At 43.7% G+C, this 21,051-nt stretch overlaps 1 protein-coding gene and 1 long non-coding RNA gene across 2 annotated transcripts; one reads left to right on the top strand and one right to left on the bottom strand.

Annotated features, from left to right (window-relative positions):
- Nucleotides 1-4,911: 4,911 nt before the first annotated feature.
- On the top strand, nt 4,912-15,201 carry LOC121455793. The gene is made up of 3 exons (XR_005975543.1): nt 4,912-5,068; nt 6,672-7,166; nt 14,905-15,201. It is a non-coding gene; the product is annotated as an uncharacterized LOC121455793 (long non-coding RNA).
- Nucleotides 5,995-19,570, bottom strand: Cenph (centromere protein H). The gene is made up of 9 exons (XM_041663478.1): nt 19,390-19,570; nt 16,286-16,341; nt 15,314-15,362; nt 14,843-14,917; nt 13,494-13,550; nt 10,812-10,875; nt 9,459-9,510; nt 8,074-8,237; nt 5,995-6,587 (listed from the first exon to the last, which is right to left on the bottom strand). Exons 1-9 carry the CDS (start codon nt 19,512-19,514, stop codon nt 6,495-6,497), a joined length of 735 nt encoding a protein of 244 aa, XP_041519412.1. The 5' UTR covers nt 19,515-19,570; the 3' UTR covers nt 5,995-6,494.
- Between the last annotated feature and the right edge of the window lie 1,481 nt (nt 19,571-21,051).

Genomic DNA, 21,051 nt, shown 5'->3' with positions numbered 1-21,051 from the left:
CAGCTTCTCTGTAGGCTGCGAGTTCTGAGGACTGAGAAGTCAGGTCTTTGAACCCCTGGAAGCATCCACCTAGATGTTCCTACTCGGCTATGAACTAACGTCTCCTGCAAAAGCCACACCGCGTTCAAGATTCTGCAGCCTGGTTGACCAGAGCCTGCATGGTGTGTGGAGAACTGGAATACTGCAGATTGAGAGCCAAAATTATCTGAGGCTATCTTTAGTCCTGCAGATAGCCATTATCACCCATTTCTGTGTCCGAAATAACATGTTTTTAACTACTAGGTAAGTCTCTGGAATGCATTAATTAAATTATCGGACCACCAGCTGCCACCAACCCTAAAGCAGATAGCATTGCCTTAGTTCCTTTTCTTGTTGCTCTGACCAAATACCTGGCAAAAAGCAATCTAAGGGAGGAATGGTTTGTTTGTTTGATGGAAGATGGTTCATGCTGGCAGGACAGGCAGGCATGGAGGCCGGAGTGTGAGGCATTTTGTATTGTCACATCTTCATTCAGGAACCAAAGAACCCACAGGAAGTAGGCACAGAGTATAAAACCTCAAGGTTCCGTGATTCAGGCCCTTAATGACATTCTACCTCTTGAAAATGGCACAGCTTTGGCTGGAGAGATGGTTCAGTGACTATGAGCACTGGCTACTATAAACTTGGGTTTATATCCCAGCATCCACATGGTAGTTCACGACCATCTATAAGTCCAGTTCTAGGGAATCTGATATCTTCTGAACTTCAAGGGCACCAGGCATGCCTGTGGTGTACATGCATACATGCAGGCAAAGCACTCATACACATTAAATCTAAAAAATATTAAAAATAGGGGCTGGGCCGGGCGCGGTGGCGCACGCCTGTAGTCCCAGCTACTCGGGAGGCTGAGACAGGAGGATCGCTTGAGTCCAGGAGTTCTGGGCTGTAGTGCGCTATGCCGATCGGGTGTCCGCACTAAGTTCGGCATCAATATGGTGACCTCCCGGGAGCGGGGGACCACCAGGTTGCCTAAGGAGGGGTGAACCGGCCCAGGTCGGAAACGGAGCAGGTCAAAACTCCCGTGCTGATCAGTAGTGGGATCGCGCCTGTGAATAGCCACTGCACTCCAGCCTGGGCAACATAGCGAGACCCCGTCTCTTTAAAAAAAAAAAAAAAAAAAATAGGGGCTGGGTGATGGCTCAGTGGTAAAAGCACCGACAGCTCTTCCAAGAGGACATGAGTTCAATTCCTACCATTCACGCAGCAGCCCAGAACTGTCTGTAACTCCAAGATCTGACACGCTCACAGAGACATACATGCAGGCAAAACACTAATGCAAAGAAAATAAAAATAAATTATTTTTAAAAAAAATTTAAGAGCCAAGTAATGGTGGCACATACCTTTAATCCCAGTAATCAGGAGACTGAGGCACATACCTTTAATCCCAGTAATCAGGAGACTGAGGCAGGTGGAACTCTGATGGAGGAAGGTCATTGGCTAATAAAGGAACTGCCTTGGCCCATTTTATTGGTTAGAAGATAGGTGGGAGGAGAAAACAGAACAGAACGTTGGGAGGAAGAGGAAGTGAGGTCAGACTCGACAGCTCTCCTCTCGGGAGCAGACGCCTGAGAGAGACGCCATGCCCTGCTCCAGGGCAGACACACGCCATGAAGCTCCGACCCAGGATGGACTAGGCTAGAATCTTCCCGGTAAGTGCACCTTGGGGTGCTACACACAGATGATTAGAAATGGGCTAAATTAATATGTGAGAATTAGCCTAGAAGAGAATGGGCCAAGCAATGTTTAAATGAATACAGTTTGTGTGTTGTTATTTCGGAGCATAAGCTAGCCAGGCTGCCGGGGTGCTGGGGATGCAGCCCCGCCGCACTTATTACTACAGAACTCTGTGAATTCAAGGCCTGCCTGGTCTACAGAGTAAGTTCCAGGACTGGCTTCATAGCTAGAGAGAAACCCTGTCTCAAAAAAGAAGAAAAAAAGTTTAAGGTCATCCTCTGACACCCACAACTGTGTTTTTGTGCACATAACATAAAAAAATTATAAATTAAAATTCCGCAACTTTCCAAAACATTGAGCCATCTGCTGGAGATCAAATATACAAATACACTGGGTGGTGGTGGTGCGCTCCTTTAATCCCAGAACTTCGGAGGCAGAGGCAGGGGGATGTCTGTGAGTTTGAAGCCAGCCTGCTCTACAAAGGACAGCCAGAGCTACACAGAGTGTTGGACTAGATGTCCAAACATCAGGGAGGAGTTGCTCCAGACACCACTCACATAACCACAAATTGATGCAAAAGCAAGAGGATTTTTATTCTGTCATGACAGGGTCCTTCAGGTTCGGGATATGAAGGACAATGATAGCTGTTACAGCCCATCTTTTAAAGCGAAAAGCCACAGACACAAGGGGGGAACCTGTAAGTTGTTTTCCAACTTATTGGATTGGCTTATTCAAAGGGTTACTAGCAGTGATTGGTCCATTCCAGGGCAGGAGAATAGTTGCGTGGTCAGGTGATAAGGGAGAGCATCTGTGGTCCATCCTGACCTTTGGTTCAGTGACTAAATCAACACATCAGGAACTGAGTCAACATCTGTGGGTTGTATTTGCCTCGGTTCCCAAAATGGAGTTACGTTTGAAGATTATTCTCAAGGACACAGGGGGATGAGCAGTCCAGCACGTGGTTATTTACAAGGACACAGGAGGATAAGCAGTCCAGTATGTGTGTGTGTGTGGTGGGGGGGAGACTGTCTCTTTTCCAAGATAGAGTGAGTGTAAGGTTTTAGAAAAATGTCTTAGGGTTGAGGGAGCTTACAAATGCATTTAGAGTCTTTCAAGAGAAACCCTGTCTTGAAAAAAACAAACCAAATCAATCAAGCAAGCAAACAAAAAACCCAAAAAACGAAAGAGCAACTCATTTTGAAGTCATTTGAAAGGCACTGTCTTGAGTATCTTCTACATAATCTGGCTCGGCACAGTGACTCATTCCTGTAACCCCAGCACTCTTGGGAACAGGGCAGGAAGACCATATGTTTGAGGTCAGTCTGAGCTAGGTACACAGTGAACTCCAGGTAAGCTAGTTGGGAATAAGCCTAAGGTAAGGCTAAGTTTTCGTAATAAAAAATCTCCATGTCACTATTTGGGAGCTGGTGTTCCAAAGAAAGACTTGCATTATTTGGCACTCCAACGGGAATAGAGAGGTCAGGTCAGGCCAACTAGTGTAGCTGTTTGTGGGGACTCGGAAAAGCTGGCTTGCTTCCGGCGGAAGGGGCTCGAGTTTGTCACTACTGCCACCGCCACAGCTGCTGCTGAAAAACTGACAAGTCAGCAGATTTGGTGAGTCACCTGGGAAGTCCTTTAGGAGAGAGGGAGGATCCCGTATAGTGCTACTATGGATGGCTTGACAATGGAAGCAGTAATTGAGGAGCTAAATGACTCGGCTGAGATTGATGTATGCCAATTGTAATTGCTGTCAGTCTGGTAATTCATATTTTATCCTTAAGAGCCACGGTGGTTTTTTGTGCCAAATATAAAAATTGGTTTGATAATTGTGCCAAATATGAAACATTGGCTGATACAAGTCTTAGAAATAATGAAGTTATTTCTAGTAATGAAAATAGGAAACATACTCAGACACAGAGGAATTTAGCCAAGAACCTACCATGGCTCCACATGGTGAACTGAAGAAGGGTGACCTAAGGTTATTAGAAAACCAACTTTAGGTTATGAAGAAGTTAAGTGGAATCCTGTAGAAAGATTAGATGAGGAGATTTAAGGACGCAGTCACTTCATATGGTATGCATTCACCCTATGTGGAGCAGATGTTAAACTCACGAGCAACTCAGAACAGAATTATCCCCCAAGACTGGAAAGATTTGGCATCTGCAACTTTGGAAGCTGGTCCTCAGTTACAAAGGTAAACATGGCGGAAAGAGGAAGCTAGGGACGTAGAACAATGAAACAGGGCTAGATGTATTAATATATCCCAAGATCACTTTCTAGGTGAAGGCCAGTATGCTGAATAGCAAAGGCAATTTGAATTTGATGACCACACCTTGGTACCATGTCATTTAGTGGCTTTAAACGCTTGGGACAAGGTTAAAGAATCAGGAAAGAGGTCTGAGTCATTACTAAAATTATACAAGGCCCAAAACAAGCTTTCACTGATTTCTTGACCTCAACTGTAAATAGGACAGTATCAGATCTAGAAGTCAGACACATATTAATCAAATCTTCGGCTTCTGGAATGCTAATTCTGAATGCAAAAAGGTGATCAGGCCTCTGAAGGCAAGATCAGCAGCAAAAGATGAGTAGATTGGAAATACGGCTCATTTGGATTTCACGCTTATGATGCAACTTTAATAGGAGAAGTAATCTCTAAAGGTTTTGAGAAAAGCCAAAATGTCAAATGTGTTGGCTTTGGCAAGCAAGATCATTTCAAAAGGGATTGTAGGCAAGGCGTTCCTAGAAAAAAATTTTTTTTTTCTAGAAATAATTGAAAAAGAAGGCCCCAGCCTTCTGGAAAATGGAGAGGTGTGGCAAAGGCTGCACTGGACTAATGAATGCAGATCAACAGGGAAAACGAAAGGCTTTCACTTATTACAACATAAAGCATATTACAGGCAGACCATACGGTCCTTCAGGACAAGCAGTTGTAGAAAGATCCAATCATACTTTAAAGAGATGCTCAATAAACAGAAAGGGGTACAGAGACCCACGAGATAGATTACATAGTGTTTTATTAACTTTAATTTTTTAAAATGCTAATAAACAACAATAGACGAGAGACATTGGATTGTAGGAAGAAAATTGCTGAATTAAATATAGTCTATATATTTTAAAGTTGTCTTAACTTCAGAGTAGAAGTCAGGGAATGTGTTGCCCTGGGGGAAATGTTATGCCTTTGTTTTCACAGGAAACAAAAGCTATGGATTTCTTCAAAGTAATAAAGATCAGATTTGACCGGGATAGACCTCCTTGAAAATCTCGACTGTAGACATGAAGGAAGAAACAGAAAACCTACAAGACAAGTGACATATAGGCCCATCCCTCTACATGGGAGCAGTTCTGAGACTAGGTGAGATGTGATAAATCTTGTTGGCTACAGAGTCCTCATGACTTATTATTACACGCTATACTTTTATGTAACATGGATGGAGATTTGTGTTACAGTTTGGGAATTGGGGCTGTTACTTCCCAGGGCTGTGGGAAGAGTGATATATTTCTCTCTTACAGCTAAGTAAGGAATGCCTGAAACAATAAAACCCCAGGAAAAGGCGAAGCTCTTCCAGATGATGCTGATAATCTAGGCTGAGGTTGATTGACAGAGCACGCATGAGGGCTGGGTGGAGCTTGCTTATTACAGGCAAGATTCTGGGTTTCACTCCCAGCACCACAAATGACCGAAAAAGCAGTTATTGATATTTTTTTTTTGTTTGTTTGTTTTGAGACAGGGTTTCTCTGTGGTTTTGGAGCCTGTCCTAGAACTAGCTCTTGTAGACCAGGCTGGCCTCAAACTCACAGAGATCCACCTACCTCTGCCTCCCGAGTGCTGGGATTGAAGGTGTGAGCCACCATTGCCTGGTTTAAAGATTTTTTCATATGTGTGTGTGTTTTGCCTGCATGTATGTACATGCTCCACATGCGTGCCTGGTATCTTGGCTGAGGCCAGAAGGTGATGTAAGATTCCCTGGAACAGGAGTTACAGATGGTTGTGAGCAGCCAGGTGGGTCCTGGGAACCAAACCTGGGTCCTCTACAACAACAGCAGCCAGTGCCCTTAACTACTGGACATTTTCTTTTTTAATTAATAAGATGGTAACATTTATTCTTTTTTTTTTTAATTTTTCTGCTAAATAGGACCACTTTTTTTTAAAATTTATTTATTTATTATGTATACAATATTCTGTCTGTATGCCTGAAGGCCAGAAGAGGGCACCAGACCTCTTTACAGATGGTTGTGAGCCACCATGTGGTTGCCGGGAATTGAACTCAGGACCTTTGGAAGAGCAGGCAATGCTCTTAACCACTGAGTCATCTCTCCAGCCCAACATTTATTCTTTTAATTCATTAACTTATAAAAGTAAAATGCATGCTAAATAGAGAAGGGGAAAAAAGAAAAAGTCACAATCCACAACCGTACTTAAACAATCAACATTTCATACTTTGGATCCTTCCTAGTGTGCTGGTTGATAAGCCAATGCACAGATGCACAAAAGCATCCTGGAAGGGACTCCCAGGAAAATGGTGGTGAAGATGTCCACATTCTGTAGCAGCTGGACTAGATGCCTCCTTCCCAGGACTGCAATGCTCAGACTCCTGCAGTGCATTCCAGTCACTTTGGTCGTGTTTCAAACAGAAGACTTCACATCATAACAGCAACCTGGGCCCTCCGAGCTGAAGCATTAGAGCAGCTCCCAAACCAGTTCTTACATTTCCCACCAATTCTGCTATTTACAGCACTGGGCACAAAACCACTGCTGAGGTGCCGAAGCAGGATTCTTATTAGATCGTGGTGAGATCCTTCTCCAGCTGCAGCACAATCTCCTTGAGGGCAGAATCCTCTGCCCAGTTGGTTTGACTCCCCAAAATAAGGCCCTGCAATTAAAAAAAAAAAAAAAAGGTACCTAATTTAACAAGATTAGTGAATCCTTTCCTTTTTTTTATTTTTTTCCTGGACAGACAGGTTCCATGTAGTCCAGGATGGCACTGAACTTGCTATACATCAGCCGTGTAGCTGAGGATGATGCTGAACTTCTGATGCTCCTGCCTTCACCTCCTGGGTGCTGGGATTACAGCAGCCTGCCAATATGTCCAGGTCATGTGGGCTGGAGCCAAACCCAGGGCTCTGTGCTGCCAGAACACCATCAACTGAGCAATGTCCCCAGCATCCTTGCATTGACCTCATCTAATATCCACTGAGCATCTACTGGGATGCAGCACTGTGATCAAGAGGAAGAAGAGCAGGACCACAGCAACCATGGCATCCTCGCTTCACATAATGCCGGATGGTATTTCCAGGGTTCACCTATGGGCTCCCTGGACAGATTTTACTCACTAAGAATCCTTGCAGTGTTCGGTCAAACTACGAGGAAAGTACTGTTGCCTGGAGTCAGGCTCACTTAGCTCTGCTTATGTGCACCTCATCCCTCTCTGGAGAAACAGTAACTTGAACGGGTACGTTTTATTTTCAAAAGAGAAAAAAAGTTTAGTTCATCAACGGTTTTTTGTTTTTGTTTATTTTTCGAGACAGGGTTTCTCTGTAGCTCTGGAGCCTGTCCTGGAACTAGCTCTTGTAGACCAGGCTGGCCTCAAACTCACAGAGATCCATCTGCCCCTGTCTCCTGAGTGCTGGGATTAAAGGTGTGCGCCACCACCACCACCCGGCCTCATCAACATTTTAAACCTTTGAAAATGTTGACAAACATTTCTGTGGCAGACAATGAGTGGACAATGAAGAAATGATTAGGATCATAATTAATAAGAATTCTGGTCATTCCTATCGATAAACAGTGGCTCAAAGATAGTAACTTATTTATTGCAATAATATTTACACAGATTTTAGAAAGTGTTATGCTATTATGAATAAAAACATTAAAAAATTTGTTTTATAGAAGGAACATTCTTGACAGGCAGTGGTGAGGCATGCCTTTAATTGTAGCACTTACATGCAGAGGCAGGTGGATCTCTGTGAGCTCAAGGCCAATCTGATCTACAGAGCAAGTTCCAGGACAGTCAAGGCTACACAGAGAAACCCTCTCTGAAAACACTAACTGCCTCCCCACCCCCTAAAAAAGAAGACATTTTTGTTTTTGCCTTTTTGAAATAATTAATTTTATATGTATGGGTTTTTAGCTACAAGCCTAATGCCTACCTGCTTACCAGGGCTATTGCCATGACGGCCATAAGAGGAGATCAGATCCCTTGGGACTAGAGTGATACATAGTTATGGGTGCTAAGTAGGTACTAGGAATTGAACCTGAGACCTTTGAAGGAGTAGCCACTACTCCTAACCAATGACACAACTCTCCAGGCCGTTTCTGTGTTTTGGAGACATGGCCTTGAACAGTGCCACCACTGTTACCTGGAACACATGTTGAATGACTGTAGTAATCTTTATCTCCGTCTGCAGCTTTTTCTGCATGGTCTTTATCACTTCCAAATCTTCCATGTTGTCCAGATCCTCTTTCTCTTTGTTCTTCTCAGTTTGTATCTCGAAAAGCTTAGTTTTTGAAGCTTGTTTTAATTCTGTTAGGTTAAAGATAAAACAACATTATATGGTTTGCCTCTGCCTCACCGCCACCACCACCTGGCATTTTTTTTTTTAAGTAGGCTACTTTTTTTTAAATGGACATATTTATTTTCAATATGTAGCCCTGGCTGACCTGGAACTCAGAACTTATCTAAAAGGCATGCATTCCCATGACACAGAGGACAACTTTATAAACAAGGGCCATGAGAGATTATAAAGCAGAGTACTTCCTGGTTATTCCAGTCAAGAAGTTATTTATTTTATTGTTATGTATATGGTGTTTTGCCTTCATGTAGCTCTGTGCACCAAGTGTGTGCAGTACACAGAGGATGTCCTGGTCCCGAAGTTAGAGATGATGAGCTGTCGTGTGGGTCCAACCTGGGGACCCTGGAAGAGCAGTCGGCGTTCTTAACCCTGAGCCTTCTCTATGGTCTGTTTGTTTTTTTTTTGAGACAGGGTCTCATATAGTTCAGGCTGACTTTGAATTCCTGATCCTCCTGTCTCTCTGTCTCTCTCTCTCTCTCGTGTTGGGATTAATGCCAGACCCAAACTTACGGCTTTTTGCATGTTGGGTAAACTCTACCAACTGAGTTAAATTCCTAGGCCTTGGTTCTCATAAATATTTAGCCACTTTCAGTTTTACATTCACCAAAGGGATACATGCTTTTCTCATTATTACTTATTTATTTATTGGTTTTTCAAGACAGAATTTCTTTGTGAAGCACTGGTTGTCCTGGAACTCGCTTTGCAGACCACCACAGCTGACCATGATCTAAAAATCTAAAAGTGTCATGTTCAGAAATTGTGATAATTGAATTTGTCAGCTGCTGAGAAATATGTCCCTGTTAATAGCTGAAGTAGATAAAAAGTATTCTATAAGCAATTAAATAATTGAAAAGGGTCAGTGAGGCCAGGTGGCAGTGGTGTACAAAGCTTTAATCCCAGCAGAGGCAGGCAGGTCTCTGAGTTTGAGGCCAGCCTGGTCTACAGAGCAAGTTCCAGGACAGCCAAGGCTACACAGAGAAACCCTGTCTGGAAAAACCAAAACCAAGGGTTAGCAAGATGTCAGTGAGTAAGGGCCCTTGTGACCAAGCCTGAGAGCTGGGGTGGCAGAAGGAAAGATCACCTCGTAAGTGTTGTTCACCAACCTCCCCATGAGTATGTCAGCACTCACACATACACACGGGTAAGAAAAATTGTAAACACGGTCTACATACGAAGTCTCTTCTTTCTAATGTCAAGCAGTTTTCCCTCTAATTCCGCAGACTCCTGTTTATGAAAATGAAAACATGTCACTCAATGATAAAGCAATAATATATCACTGAACTTCACAGAGTTTGATTTTCTTCACTTTTTTATTTTTTGGGTTTTTCAAGGCAGAGTTTCTCTTTGTAGCCTTTGCTGTCCTGGAGCTCACTCTGTAGACCAGGCTGGCCTCGAACTCACAGAGATCCACCTGCCTCTGCCACCCGAGTGGTGGGATTCCACCTCTGACTAGTCTGATTTTCCTTTTTTTTTTCTTTTCTTCTTGTTTTAATATATATGAGGGCTCTATCTGCATGTATACCTTTATGCAAGAAGCATCAGATCCCACTATAGATGGTTGTGAGTTGGTGGAAATTGAACTCAGGACCTCTGAAAGATCAGTGCTCTCAACCACTGAGCCATCTCTCCAGGCCTAGTTTGACTTAGGCTCCAATTTCCCCCTTTCTCCTTGTCTTTGTTTTTATGTGTATTGGTATTTTGCCTGAATATATGTCTATGTGAGGGTGTACGATCCTCTGCAACTGGAGTTATAGACAGTTATGAGCTGCTATGTGGTGCTGGGGATTAAATTTAGGACCTCTGGAAGAGCAGCCCATGCTCTTAACTGCTAAGCCATCTCTCCAGCCCCTTCTTGTCTTTTCTTTCTTTCTTTCTTTTTTTTGTTAGCCCCTTCTTGTCTTTTCTTTCTTTCTTTCTTTTTTTTTGTTTGTGTCTGATTTTGAAACAAGGCTACTAGATGGGTGGTGGTGGCGCACGCCTTTAATCCCAGCACTCGGGAGGCAGAGGCAGGTGGATCTCTGTGAGTTCGAGGCCAGCCTGGTCTACAAGAGCTAGTTCCAGGACAGGCTCCAAAGCCACAGAGAAACCCTGTCTCAAAAAAAAGAAAGAAGAAAGGAAGGAAGAAGTCTACTAAGTAGCTGGCCTTGAACTCACCCTGCACGCTGGGATTAATAGCAAAGACATGTTCCAGTACTCCCAGTTATCTCTCAGATAGCCCAGGCTAGCCTCAACTCACTATGGAACCAAGAATGAGCAAACTCCTAGTCCTTGTCTCTGCCTCCTAAGTGCTAAGGACCACAGGCATATGCACTGATACAATTTCCCTATTACTACAAAGCCAAGGGAAGAAAATAGTCACTTGAATTATGTTGATAATCTGTACCTTCAGTAAAAGAACAAAAACAACCTAAGGAGAGCAGTCTGCAGACACACGGTCCCAGTGAACACCTCAATCCTGAATTCATACAGTTAGCCCAATATGCCCATCGAAACCCTGAAAACACACACCCCATGTGCCAGCTCACCTTCTGGGACTTCATAATCAACTTCTGTAGTTTTAATATTTGCTTCATGTCATCAGTGAGCACACTGCAAAGCAAACAAAGTATGATTTATCTACTTAAGCTAAAAATAATCTTGGGGCTGAAGATTAGGTCAGTGGTTAAGATACTGCTCTTGCAGAAGACCCAGTTTGGGTTCCCAGCAAATACATGACAGCTCACTGAACAATTCAACTGTAACTCCAGTTCCAGGGATCTAATGCCCTCTTCTGGCCTCTGCAGGCACTTCATGCAATGCGGTACACATACAAACACAACCACACACACTCATCCATATCAAGTAATTTAAAAAAAAAAGTAAACTTTGGGGCTAGGAATGTACTTGGCTAGCAGACTGCCTGCCTAGGATGAACAAATCTGAACCATGGTCTAGATTTCACCCCCTGACTGTATAAACGGGGCATAGGGGCCAAACCAGCAACTCCTGGACTTGGAGGGTAAGATAGGATTTGAGTTTGAAGCCAGCCTGTACCACGAAATAAGTTCAAGGCCAGCATGGCCAACATGGAAAGAACCTTTATCAAAACCAAAACAAAAAACCCACAAGAAAACCAAACCAAACAAACAAACCCAACCACGAAGTAATGAGTTTATCTGAGCAGAACAGACCTGTGACTTGGAGCACACCAGAGTCCAGGGCTCAGTGTTTTTCGAGAGCCAGGGGACAGAGGAGTGACATTTTAAGATATTCACGGAAGCCAACTAAAGGAACCTTTGGCTGGTTAAAGGTGAGAGTGTTTAATTAAAAGCTTGAAGGTGGTTTCTTTTACTGCTTACACTGGGCTTCAGCTTGCTTAGGGAGGAATCTAAGGCACCATTCAGGAGCTAGAGATGTCCACACTAATGATGCCCTACTCAAATGATTGTTAGCAGTGGTAAATGCCAAAATAGGCTGCAGACAACGCGTGGCCTCCGTTACGTAAGGGGAGTCTAAATTGCACTTTGCTCCTTTAACATAAAACTGTTCTGTTTTTTAAATTATTATTTTATGTGTGTGGGTTGCCACCTGCACATATATAACTACAAAAAACATGTGTAGTGCCCTCAGAGACCAAAAAATGACATTGGATCCCTGGGAACTGGCGTTCAAGATGGTTGTGAGCTGCCATGTGGGTGTGGGGTATGGAACCCAGGTCCTCTGGAAGCACAGCCAGATCTTAGCTGCTGTACTGTCTCTCCAGCTTCACTACTGGTGTAAGGTTCCGAGAGGGCTAAGTGAGTAAGACTGCCCGCTGCCAAGCCTGATGACCTGAGTCTGACCCCTGGAACCTCAGCAGAGGAGAGACGCGATGTCCTCTCACTTCTATGTGGGTGCCATACCCACCCACCCCCATACAAAAATGAATAAATGTTAAAAAAAAATTTTTAGGACAAGGTTTCACAAGAGTCCAGACTAGCTTCAAAATTCCAGAGTTCAGACTGCCTCTGCCTCCCAAGAGCTGAGCTTAAGGCAGGCGCTACCACACCTGGCCTTGAAACTTGAGAGTCTAGGATCCAGACTCTGAGCCAGTGGGAACCTGGAGAGCTTATAAATCAGCCTTGAGACATCAAGATGGGAGAGGCAGCAGGGTCCATCCTAGAACTTCTCGGGGCTCCCAGGAGGGCACTTTATCCCTCCCAAGACTTTCAGAGTCTTAGAACTGCTACTGAACTTCCCCATCATACCTGCTAACTACGAGAGCTACCACTGAGCTACATCCCAGACCTTTTTAAAAACTATTTATTTTGGGCTGGAGAGATGGCTCAGTGGTTAAGAGCATTGCCTGTTCTTCCAAAGGTCCTGAGTTCAATTCCCAGCAACCACATGGTGGCTCACAACCATCTGTAAAGAGGTCTGGCGCCCTCTTCTGGCCTTCAGGCATACAGACAGAATATTGTATACATAATAAATAAATAAATTAAAAAAAAAAACTTTATTTTGAGACAGGGGCTCATTAAGTGGTCCAGGCTATCCTTAAACTCATCCTGTAGCCCAGGCAGTTAAAACAAGCTCATTTCTACCAATGAAAAACAAGTAGTGTCCTATTTCATTCCCAGGGTCCATATGTCAAGAGAAAACAGATAAGTTTTCCTCAAATTGTCCACACACATACTTTTTTTTTTTTTTTTTTTTGGTTTTCGAGACAGGGTTTCTCTGTGGTTTTGGAGCCTGTCCTGGAACTAGCTCTTGTAGACCAGGCTGGTCTCGAACTCACAGAGATCCGCCTGCCTCTTTTTTTTTTTTTTTTCCCCACACACTTTTTTTTTTCTAAGTTTTTTGAGACAGGCTCTCTCTCTACATAGTCCTGACTGTCCTGGACCTCACTATATAGACCAAGATGGCCTCATCTTGTACAAGTTGTACACCACAACTGACTCATGTACATTTTTTTAAAAGTCACAACCTAAAATCATTTTGCATACCTCCCTTCTTGTTTCCATTCTGTCCAAACCCAGGAGAAATGTAAAAGCCACTGGGAGGTGGTGGTGCACGCCTTTAATCCCAGCACTTGGGAGGCAGAGGCAGGCAGATCTCTGTGAGTTCGAGGCCAGCCTGGTCTACAAGAGCTAGTTCCAGGACAGGCTCCAAAGCTACAGAGAAACCCTGTCTCCAAAAAAAGAAAAGAAAAAAAAAAGAAAGAAAGAAAAGAAATGTAAAGGCCATACCTACTCTCAGTGCCCATCTTCTCCAAGTTATTTCTAAGAGCAGCTGAAAGTTTCATCCTAAGAAAAAGAAAACATTAATTAACAAAAAAGAAAATGGGACCTAAGAGAAAAAGCTTGTACTTCACAGAACAAATAACACAGGGTATTAAAACTTTTTATAAAACTAACAAGATTGATTTCGCCTCAAATACACACGAAACATAGTATGTTTTAAAAACAGTATCGCCTGGAAATTGGTATGCCTGTAGTCCCAGAACAGGAGAAAGGAGGTTTATGAATTCCAAGCCTAGGTTCTTATCTCTAAACAAAACACAACACAAAACAACCCAAACAAATCTAAAATGACAAACCTAAAAGCAAAAGCAGTAATTAAAATACATCTAAACTTCATGATAAGGGAAGCGGCCCTCTCCAGTCACCCCAGAACTTGGATGGCTAAGTTAGGAAGACTCCGAAAAGTTTTAGGTCAATCTGAACTGCACCCCAATTTCCAGGCCAACCTGGGCTATAGAATGAGACTCTGCATCAGAAAAATTTTGTCACAATTCTATGTACTAACAGTTACTGAAATAAATGGACCTGTGTACCACTTTTAAACACCAGCATGTTTGAAACTCTGTTAACTTCATGAAGACCCCTTATCAGACCCTCCTACATACCTTCTTCAAAGGAAGATACCAATTCTTCAGGGTCAAGTTTCTGTAACATTACCTAATCATCATCTCTTTTGTTCCTCCCTCTTTTCTTCTGTGCCCTTCTGGTTTTTGTTTTTTGTTTTGAGATAGGGTCTCAACACTTAGGCACAACTGACTGTTTTCGAACTTGCCAAGTAGACCAGGCTGACCTTGAACTCAAAAAGATCCAACTGACTCTGTATTCAAAGTGCTGGGATTAAAGATATACACTACCAACTACTCCCAGCTTCCCCTTTGCATGCCACCCTCCATTTAAAGATAGGATCTCCCTATGTAGCCAAGGCTGGCTTTGAATTCCTGGTCCTCCAGCTTCAAGCTCTTGAGTGCTGGGATCACAGGCTATGCCTGGGCTTAATCATCATTTAATTTAGCTTCGTTAAAAATAATCCCCTTGCAGGGCAGTGGTGGAGCACACCTTTAATCCCAGCACTCGGGAGGCAGAGGCAAGTGGATCTCTGTGAGTTCAAGGCCAGCCTGGTCTACAGAGCTAGTTCCAGGACAGACTCCAAAGCTAGAGAAAACCCTGTCTTGAAAAACCAAAATAAAGAAAGAAAGAAAGAAAGAAAGAACGAAGAAAAGAAAATCCCCTTAACCTCTCCAAGTTCATGTTTGCATTTAGTTCACGATTCTTAGTGGTATTAAGGTAAGAGTTACCTGTTTAGTGCCAGATTTTTCTTTTCGAAATTACTTTTTACATCTTCAATTTCATTTTCCAGGTCTTCAATTTTACTGTTAAAGAAACATGAACCAAAGAATTTCTGCAATGTTAGTAAAGTTGTTACTGCAATGTGTAAGAAGTAAGTCTTGGAAAGCAGAAGAAAGCGAAGGCTTACCACAGGGCAGCCCATCTCCACAGCTGGGGAAGCTGATGGCTGAGCCTCCTCACTAAGCTGGATCTAGCCAGAGTGGGGAAGGCCAGACAGCACAGAAGCCACCAGCCCCAACACCAAACACCCTGCTGCAAATCAACAGCCTCTAAACATAGGCGCCACTTATTTATTTGGAATTACAAAGGAAAAGACAGACAGCACTGTCAAAGAAAGACTCTGTGAAAAAGAAGACGGTATGGATCGTATGATGTAATCTTAGTAGAAGCCACAGATAAAATACTAAAATATGACATACACTTTCATTTGTTTTTCTTGCATGGTCTCCTCAGGAGTTTTTTCTTCATCTACAAGTAAAAAGATTTTTTTTAAGTCAGTAACAATTTTCTTTAAATAAGTATTGTGTGTGTGTGTGTGCATATCAGGGAACGCACAGGACAGTCAGCTCTCCCCTCCACCACATGGCTCTAGGCATTGAACTCAGGGGTCAGGGTTATCAGCCGGCGCCTTAACCAGGGGAGCCATTTTGCTGCACCCTCCCACCCTTCATAATTCTCTTGCTTGTTTCTTTGTTTACCTGGGTTGCTACACAGAATCTACACAATTTGTTTATCTCTTGAGACAGGGTTTCGTGGTGTAGTTTGGGCTAGCCTGAAACTCGATATGGAAATCAGGTTGGCCTCAAATTTACAGAGATCCGATTCTCTTTACCTCTTGAGTACCGGATTTACAGCGTGAGTCACCATGCCTGAGAAAAACAACTTTTCGTAAAGCTGATTCTCCCCAGCCCCCAAGAATACCATTAACCTGGGGGCTGGAGAAGGCTTTAGCATTTAAAAGGCCTGGCCGCTCTGGCAGAGGATCTGGGCTCATTTCCCACCACCCAGATGGTGGCTCATAACCTCTGCAACTCCAGTTCCAGGGCATCCAATACCTTCTTTGGCTTTATGGGTACAGATATACAGCAGACAAAATGCATGCATATACAATAAAAATAAGTAATTTTAAAAATACAGTATTGGGGGCTGGAGAGATGGCTCAGAGGTTAAGAGCACTGATTCCTCTTCCAAAGGTCCTGAGTTCAATTCCCAGCAACCCCATGGTGGCTCACAACCATCTATAATGAGATCTGGTGCCCTCTTCTGGCATATATACATGCATGGAAGGAATGTTGTATACATAATAAATAAATAAATCTTTAAAAAAAATAAATAAAAATACAGTATTCATCAGCCAACTTGCAGAAGTACTTGAAAATGAAACTACTTACTTGCATCAATCACTGACTTGTATTCTAAGAGCTGCTGTTTTGTCTGTGCTCTTAGCCTGCAAATTGAAAATGAGAGGAGATAGGAAAGTATTTATGGATTGTGGTTACAATCATTGTGGAACAATGAAACTTGGAAGTCATAAAATGGAATACAGTGGGAAAAGGGTATCCTGGAAGAAAAGTTAAAATTTTAGCTCTATAATTCTATTTTCTTTTTCTTTTTTTTTTTTTGGTTTTCAAGACAGGGTTTCCCTGTGTAACAGTCCTAGATGCCCTGAAACTAGCTCTTGTAGACCAGGCTGGCCTCAAATTTACAAAGATCCTCCTGCCTCTGTGATGGAGGAGGGTCATTGGCTAATAAAGGCACTGCCCTGGCCCATTTTATTGGTTAGAGGATAGGTGGGAGGAGAAAACAGAACAAAATGCTGGGAGGAAGAGGAAGTGAGGAGAGACTCCACAGCTCTGCTCTCCGGAGCAGACACCTCAGCAGAGACGCCATGCCCTGCTCCCTGGCAGACGCATGCTAGGCTAGAATCTTCCCGGTAAGACTGGTTCTCACAGATTATTAGAAATGGGCTAAATTAATATGTGAGAATTAGCCTAGAAGAGAATGGGCCAGGCAGTGTTTAAAAGAATACAGTGGGGGCTGGAGAGATGGCTCAGTGGTTGGGAGCACTGCCTGCTCTTCCAAAGGTTCTGAGTTCAATTCCCAGCAACCACATGGTGGCTTACATCCATCTGTAATGAGGTCTGGTGCCCTCTTCTGGCCTGCAGACATACACACAGACAGAATATTGTATACATAATAAATAAATAAATAAATAATTAAAAAAAATTTAAAAAAAAAAAAAAAAAAAAAAAAAAAAAAAAAAAAGAATACAGTGTCCGTGTAATTATTTTGGGGCATAAGCTAGGCGAGCAGGCGGCTGGGGTGTTGGGGACGCAGCCCCGCGGCCCCTATTACTTCACCTCTGCCTCCTGAGTGCTGGGATTAAAGGCATGCACCACCACCACCTGGCTAAAAATCTTAAAAAGCATTTTCAGTAAATACAAAAAAACGTAACAAAAAATATTTGTAGCGAGATAAGTACTTAATATTTAGTAGTTTTTTTTAGTTCTGTTATTCTTAATTCAAAATAAAATATAAAATAAATATATAAAAAAAGCTGAGAATGATAGCAAGTGCTTCTAGTGCCAGCTGCATAGTCCTGAGTGTTGGTTTTTAGAGACCTATATCAACAGCTAAGAAACAGCTGACATTACAAAAGCTTACACTACAGCAAGTTCTCCAAGTGACAAAATTCCAAATGAAAACAACAATTTCACACCAGGTACCAGGCTGGTCATCCCAGTGACCTGGAGGGCTGAGGGAGGAGGACAGAGTCAGCACAAGCCTACCAGGGCTTCAGAGCAGGTTCAAGACCAGTCTTGGCAACTTAGCAAATTCGATCTCAAAATAGTGAGAAAAGGGCTGATGTAGCTCAGTCTTAGAGTGCTTGCCCAATATGCTTCAGGCCCTGGGTTCAATTATCACTGCAGCCAAAACCCCCGCCTCCGACAAGTTATTACAAATTAAAGTAGAAGTGTTAAGTATAGATACACAAAAAAGTTTCTTTTTCAGATGAAATGGAAAGAAGTTGTCATGGGCAGACGGACAGTGTGTTGTAGGATATTTGATCACACTGTGAATCCCGAGATCGTGTCATTTACTGAAAAAACCTGTTTCTAGTTGTGGTGTGGCTCAGACCTAACACACACCTTTAATACAGTTTTCTGCTTGAATATTGTAAACAGGATTAAATAAAGTCAACCACAGGTCAAGAGACAGAACAAGCAACCAGTTGACAGGGAGCGAACACAGGAAAAATGACAGAGAGTTAGAGGGAGCCAGGAGGATGGACGGACAGGGAGACTCATTTGAGAAAGTGGCAGCTTCTGGACCTCTGCTAAGGAGGAAGGCCAGCTGGGTGCCTTCTCTGCCTCTCTGAGCTAGCAGGCTTTCACACCAGCATCTGGATCCTAAGTCTTTACCGGTAAAATCCAAGGGTTGAGATTTTGTTAAAACCAATAGATATGCCGTTGTATGGCTGGGTATGGTGGCTAATGCCTATAATTCTATCACCCTGAAGACAGAGGCAGGAGGATTACTATAAATTTCAAGATTAGCCTGGCATACGTAATTACAGACTGCCAGTGCTACACAGCAAGACCCTGTTCCAAAAATTCAAACAAGTCTCTTTGTTATGACTTTTAAAGGTCTGCAAAAAATACTTTTTTTTTCTGTGAAGAATCAGATAGCAAATAATTTAGAATTCGGGAGTCATACAGTCTGTTTTAACTATTAATCTCTGCCCCTGTAGCAGAAAACTGAGTCCCAATAAAACTTTACGAGCATTAACATTCGGATTCACGTGTTATGAAATCTTTTTGGCTCCCATCCTTATTTAAACACGGAAGAACTACGCTGAAGCCCAGTGGTACAGCACTCGCTACGCATACACCAGACGCTGGGTCCCATTTCCGGTACAGGAGACAGCTTTTCTTAGAAGATCAGAAGAGTGGATTTGGTCCTGGCCTTGGGCTGAATCAGCTCCTTGACGTCAAATTTTCCCTAGAAATGTCCCTAGAAACCGCTAACTGGAGAACATAGGAAACAGAGGAAACAAAAGGTGGGTTGGGCAGGGAGGGGGTGGCACACGCCTCAATCCCAGCACTCCCGAGGCAGACAGTACTATACAGAGAAACCCTATCTCGAAAAATCAAAAGAAAAAAAAGGGGGGTGGGGGAAAGGTTGGGCTCCTCCGCTTCCTGTAGTTTGGCTTGGACGTACTGCTCAACCAGCTGTGACTACAGTGACAGGTAAGACAGAATAGGTTCGAAGCCTTGCCAAGGACCGGGCACTGCTAAGCATTTCCTCAGTAGGTCCCACCTAACCCCCGACCCAGCAGCTCTGCGCGCACGGTATCCTTTGCTGCCCTCTTCCCCAGTGATGAATTTAAAACGCTTAAAAGTGCATTCAGGCTCGGAGCCAGAAGAGGCAGCCAGTGAGTCTGAATTTGAACCCTGGGCCTCCTGAGCAAGGGCGGGATGCCCGGCGGGGGCACCTGAGCAGCAGGCGGACGCGGTCCTCGAAGCACTTCTCCGCAGCCTGCGGCAGATCCCGCACCTCTCTGCAGTCTTCAGCCTCGGCTGCGGGCTTCTCCCCCGGCTGCTCCATTGCAGAGGCCATAGGTTTGATCTCTATGGGAACATCCGAGCGTTTAGTCCCGCCACGAAATTGAAACCAGGAAGTGCCCATTTCGCCCCGCCCCTTCCGCCCTAAAGCCCCACCTCCTGCCGCTGTAGTTACGGCGCTGCGTTCTTTTCTCTGGTTTCCATGGAGAAATAGATTGAACTCTCACTAACACATTCTGTCGATTAGAAACTTTTGGGTAGGGGTATGTGGAGATGTAGCTCAGTGGTAAAGCGTTTACCTAGCAAATAGAATGTCCGGGTATCGATCGACCCAGCAACAAGCCAAGGGCGGTAATCCGGGAGTAAATTAACTCAAACTAAGAGTGGTCGGGAGCTGGGGGGGTGGGGGAGGGGGAGTTCTGACTTTTTCCAAATGTTAATAGTCGTCCTGCCTGGGTGCTGTTATTATCCCTCCTGCTACTACACTTCAGGTCTGGGTTTGGAGGATGGGATATATGAACCATGTGCTTGTAGTGGTGGCTGCAGAGGCCAGAAGGCATCAGAGTCCCCCCAAAACTGGAGTTACGGTGAGCCACTTGACGTGGGTGCTGAAAACTGAACTTGACCCCTCTGAAAGTGACGCCAGTGTTCTTAAACATCCCATCATCTCTCCAGCTTCCGCTCTCTCCTCCCTCTTTAATTTTTTGAGATCGGGTCCCGTGCAGCTCAACGCTGGTCTTGAACTCCCAATCTGAGAATGACATGGCTCTTGAAGTATTGTACTGAAAACTTTTCTCTTTCAGTGCTGGGAAGAAGTCTAGGGTCCCTTGGTTATTGAACTACATCCCCAGTCTCTATTAGGTATTTGTTCATCGGCCGTAAGGTTCGTATTATCTCCCGTTTAGTGGAGAAACGAATGCCTTAAGTAGCCCAGCGTTTACCATGTCACACCCACGATTGGCCTTTCAATTCCTTGCTCTGGTCCTCCATTCAGCTAACAGTGAGATTCCTAGCAGAAAGAGAAAGGAGGCCTACAATCCCAGAACTTGGGAGGCTCACTGTGAGAAGATTGCGATGAGTTCAAGGCCAGCCTGGGATGTGCAGTAATTACCTGGACAGAGTGTGTGGCAAGGTTCTGTTTGCCAGTTGGCCGGAAGTTTGGGATTGAAAATCATTTGAAAATTGGCTGTTTGACTTGATAGGTTACAATTGAGCCTTGAAGATGAGGAATGGAGGAAAGCTGGCCCTATATAAATGCTTGATCTGTTAAGGTTTCCATGGTCACTTAAGGTATGTATATCTAGCGCCTTGTTGAACAAGCACAGCAATTCTTTGGAGTGCTGGATGTTCTCTCTTACTATTCCAAGTAGATCACACCTTGCCTGTCCTGTTAGTTTCTGTTTAAAGTGCATGTCTTTTGGATCTTCGTGAGTTTGAAGCCAGCCTGGTCTATGGAGCTAGTTCCAGGACAGCTAGGGCTGTTATACAGAGCTACACCCACATGGGGGGTGGGAACCACACCTTTAATCCTAGCACTTGGGAGGTAGAGACAAAAAAAAAAAAAAAAAAAAAAAAAAAGTCAGGTTGGTCTG

The sequence above is a fragment of the Microtus oregoni genome, unplaced genomic scaffold (genome assembly GCF_018167655.1).
Source record: "Microtus oregoni isolate MIOR12 unplaced genomic scaffold, Mior012 000014F_ref0000157, whole genome shotgun sequence".
In the NCBI taxonomy this organism is placed as follows: domain Eukaryota; kingdom Metazoa; phylum Chordata; class Mammalia; order Rodentia; family Cricetidae; genus Microtus; species Microtus oregoni.
Note: the sequence above shows the minus strand (reverse complement) of the source record. Positions and strands in the feature narration are given on the sequence as shown.

Coding starts and splice junctions, on each gene's coding strand:
- Cenph (XM_041663478.1), bottom strand. CDS start 19,514: ATGGCCTCTGCAATGGAGCAGCCGGGGGAGAAGCCCGCAGCCGAGGCT. Junction 9,511..10,811: donor TGATTATGAAGTCCCAGAAG/GTGAGCTGGCAC, acceptor TTTCATAAACAG/GAGTCTGCGGAATTAGAGGG. Junction 6,588..8,073: donor TCATTCAACATGTGTTCCAG/GTAACAGTGGTG, acceptor TTTTAATTGCAG/GGCCTTATTTTGGGGAGTCA.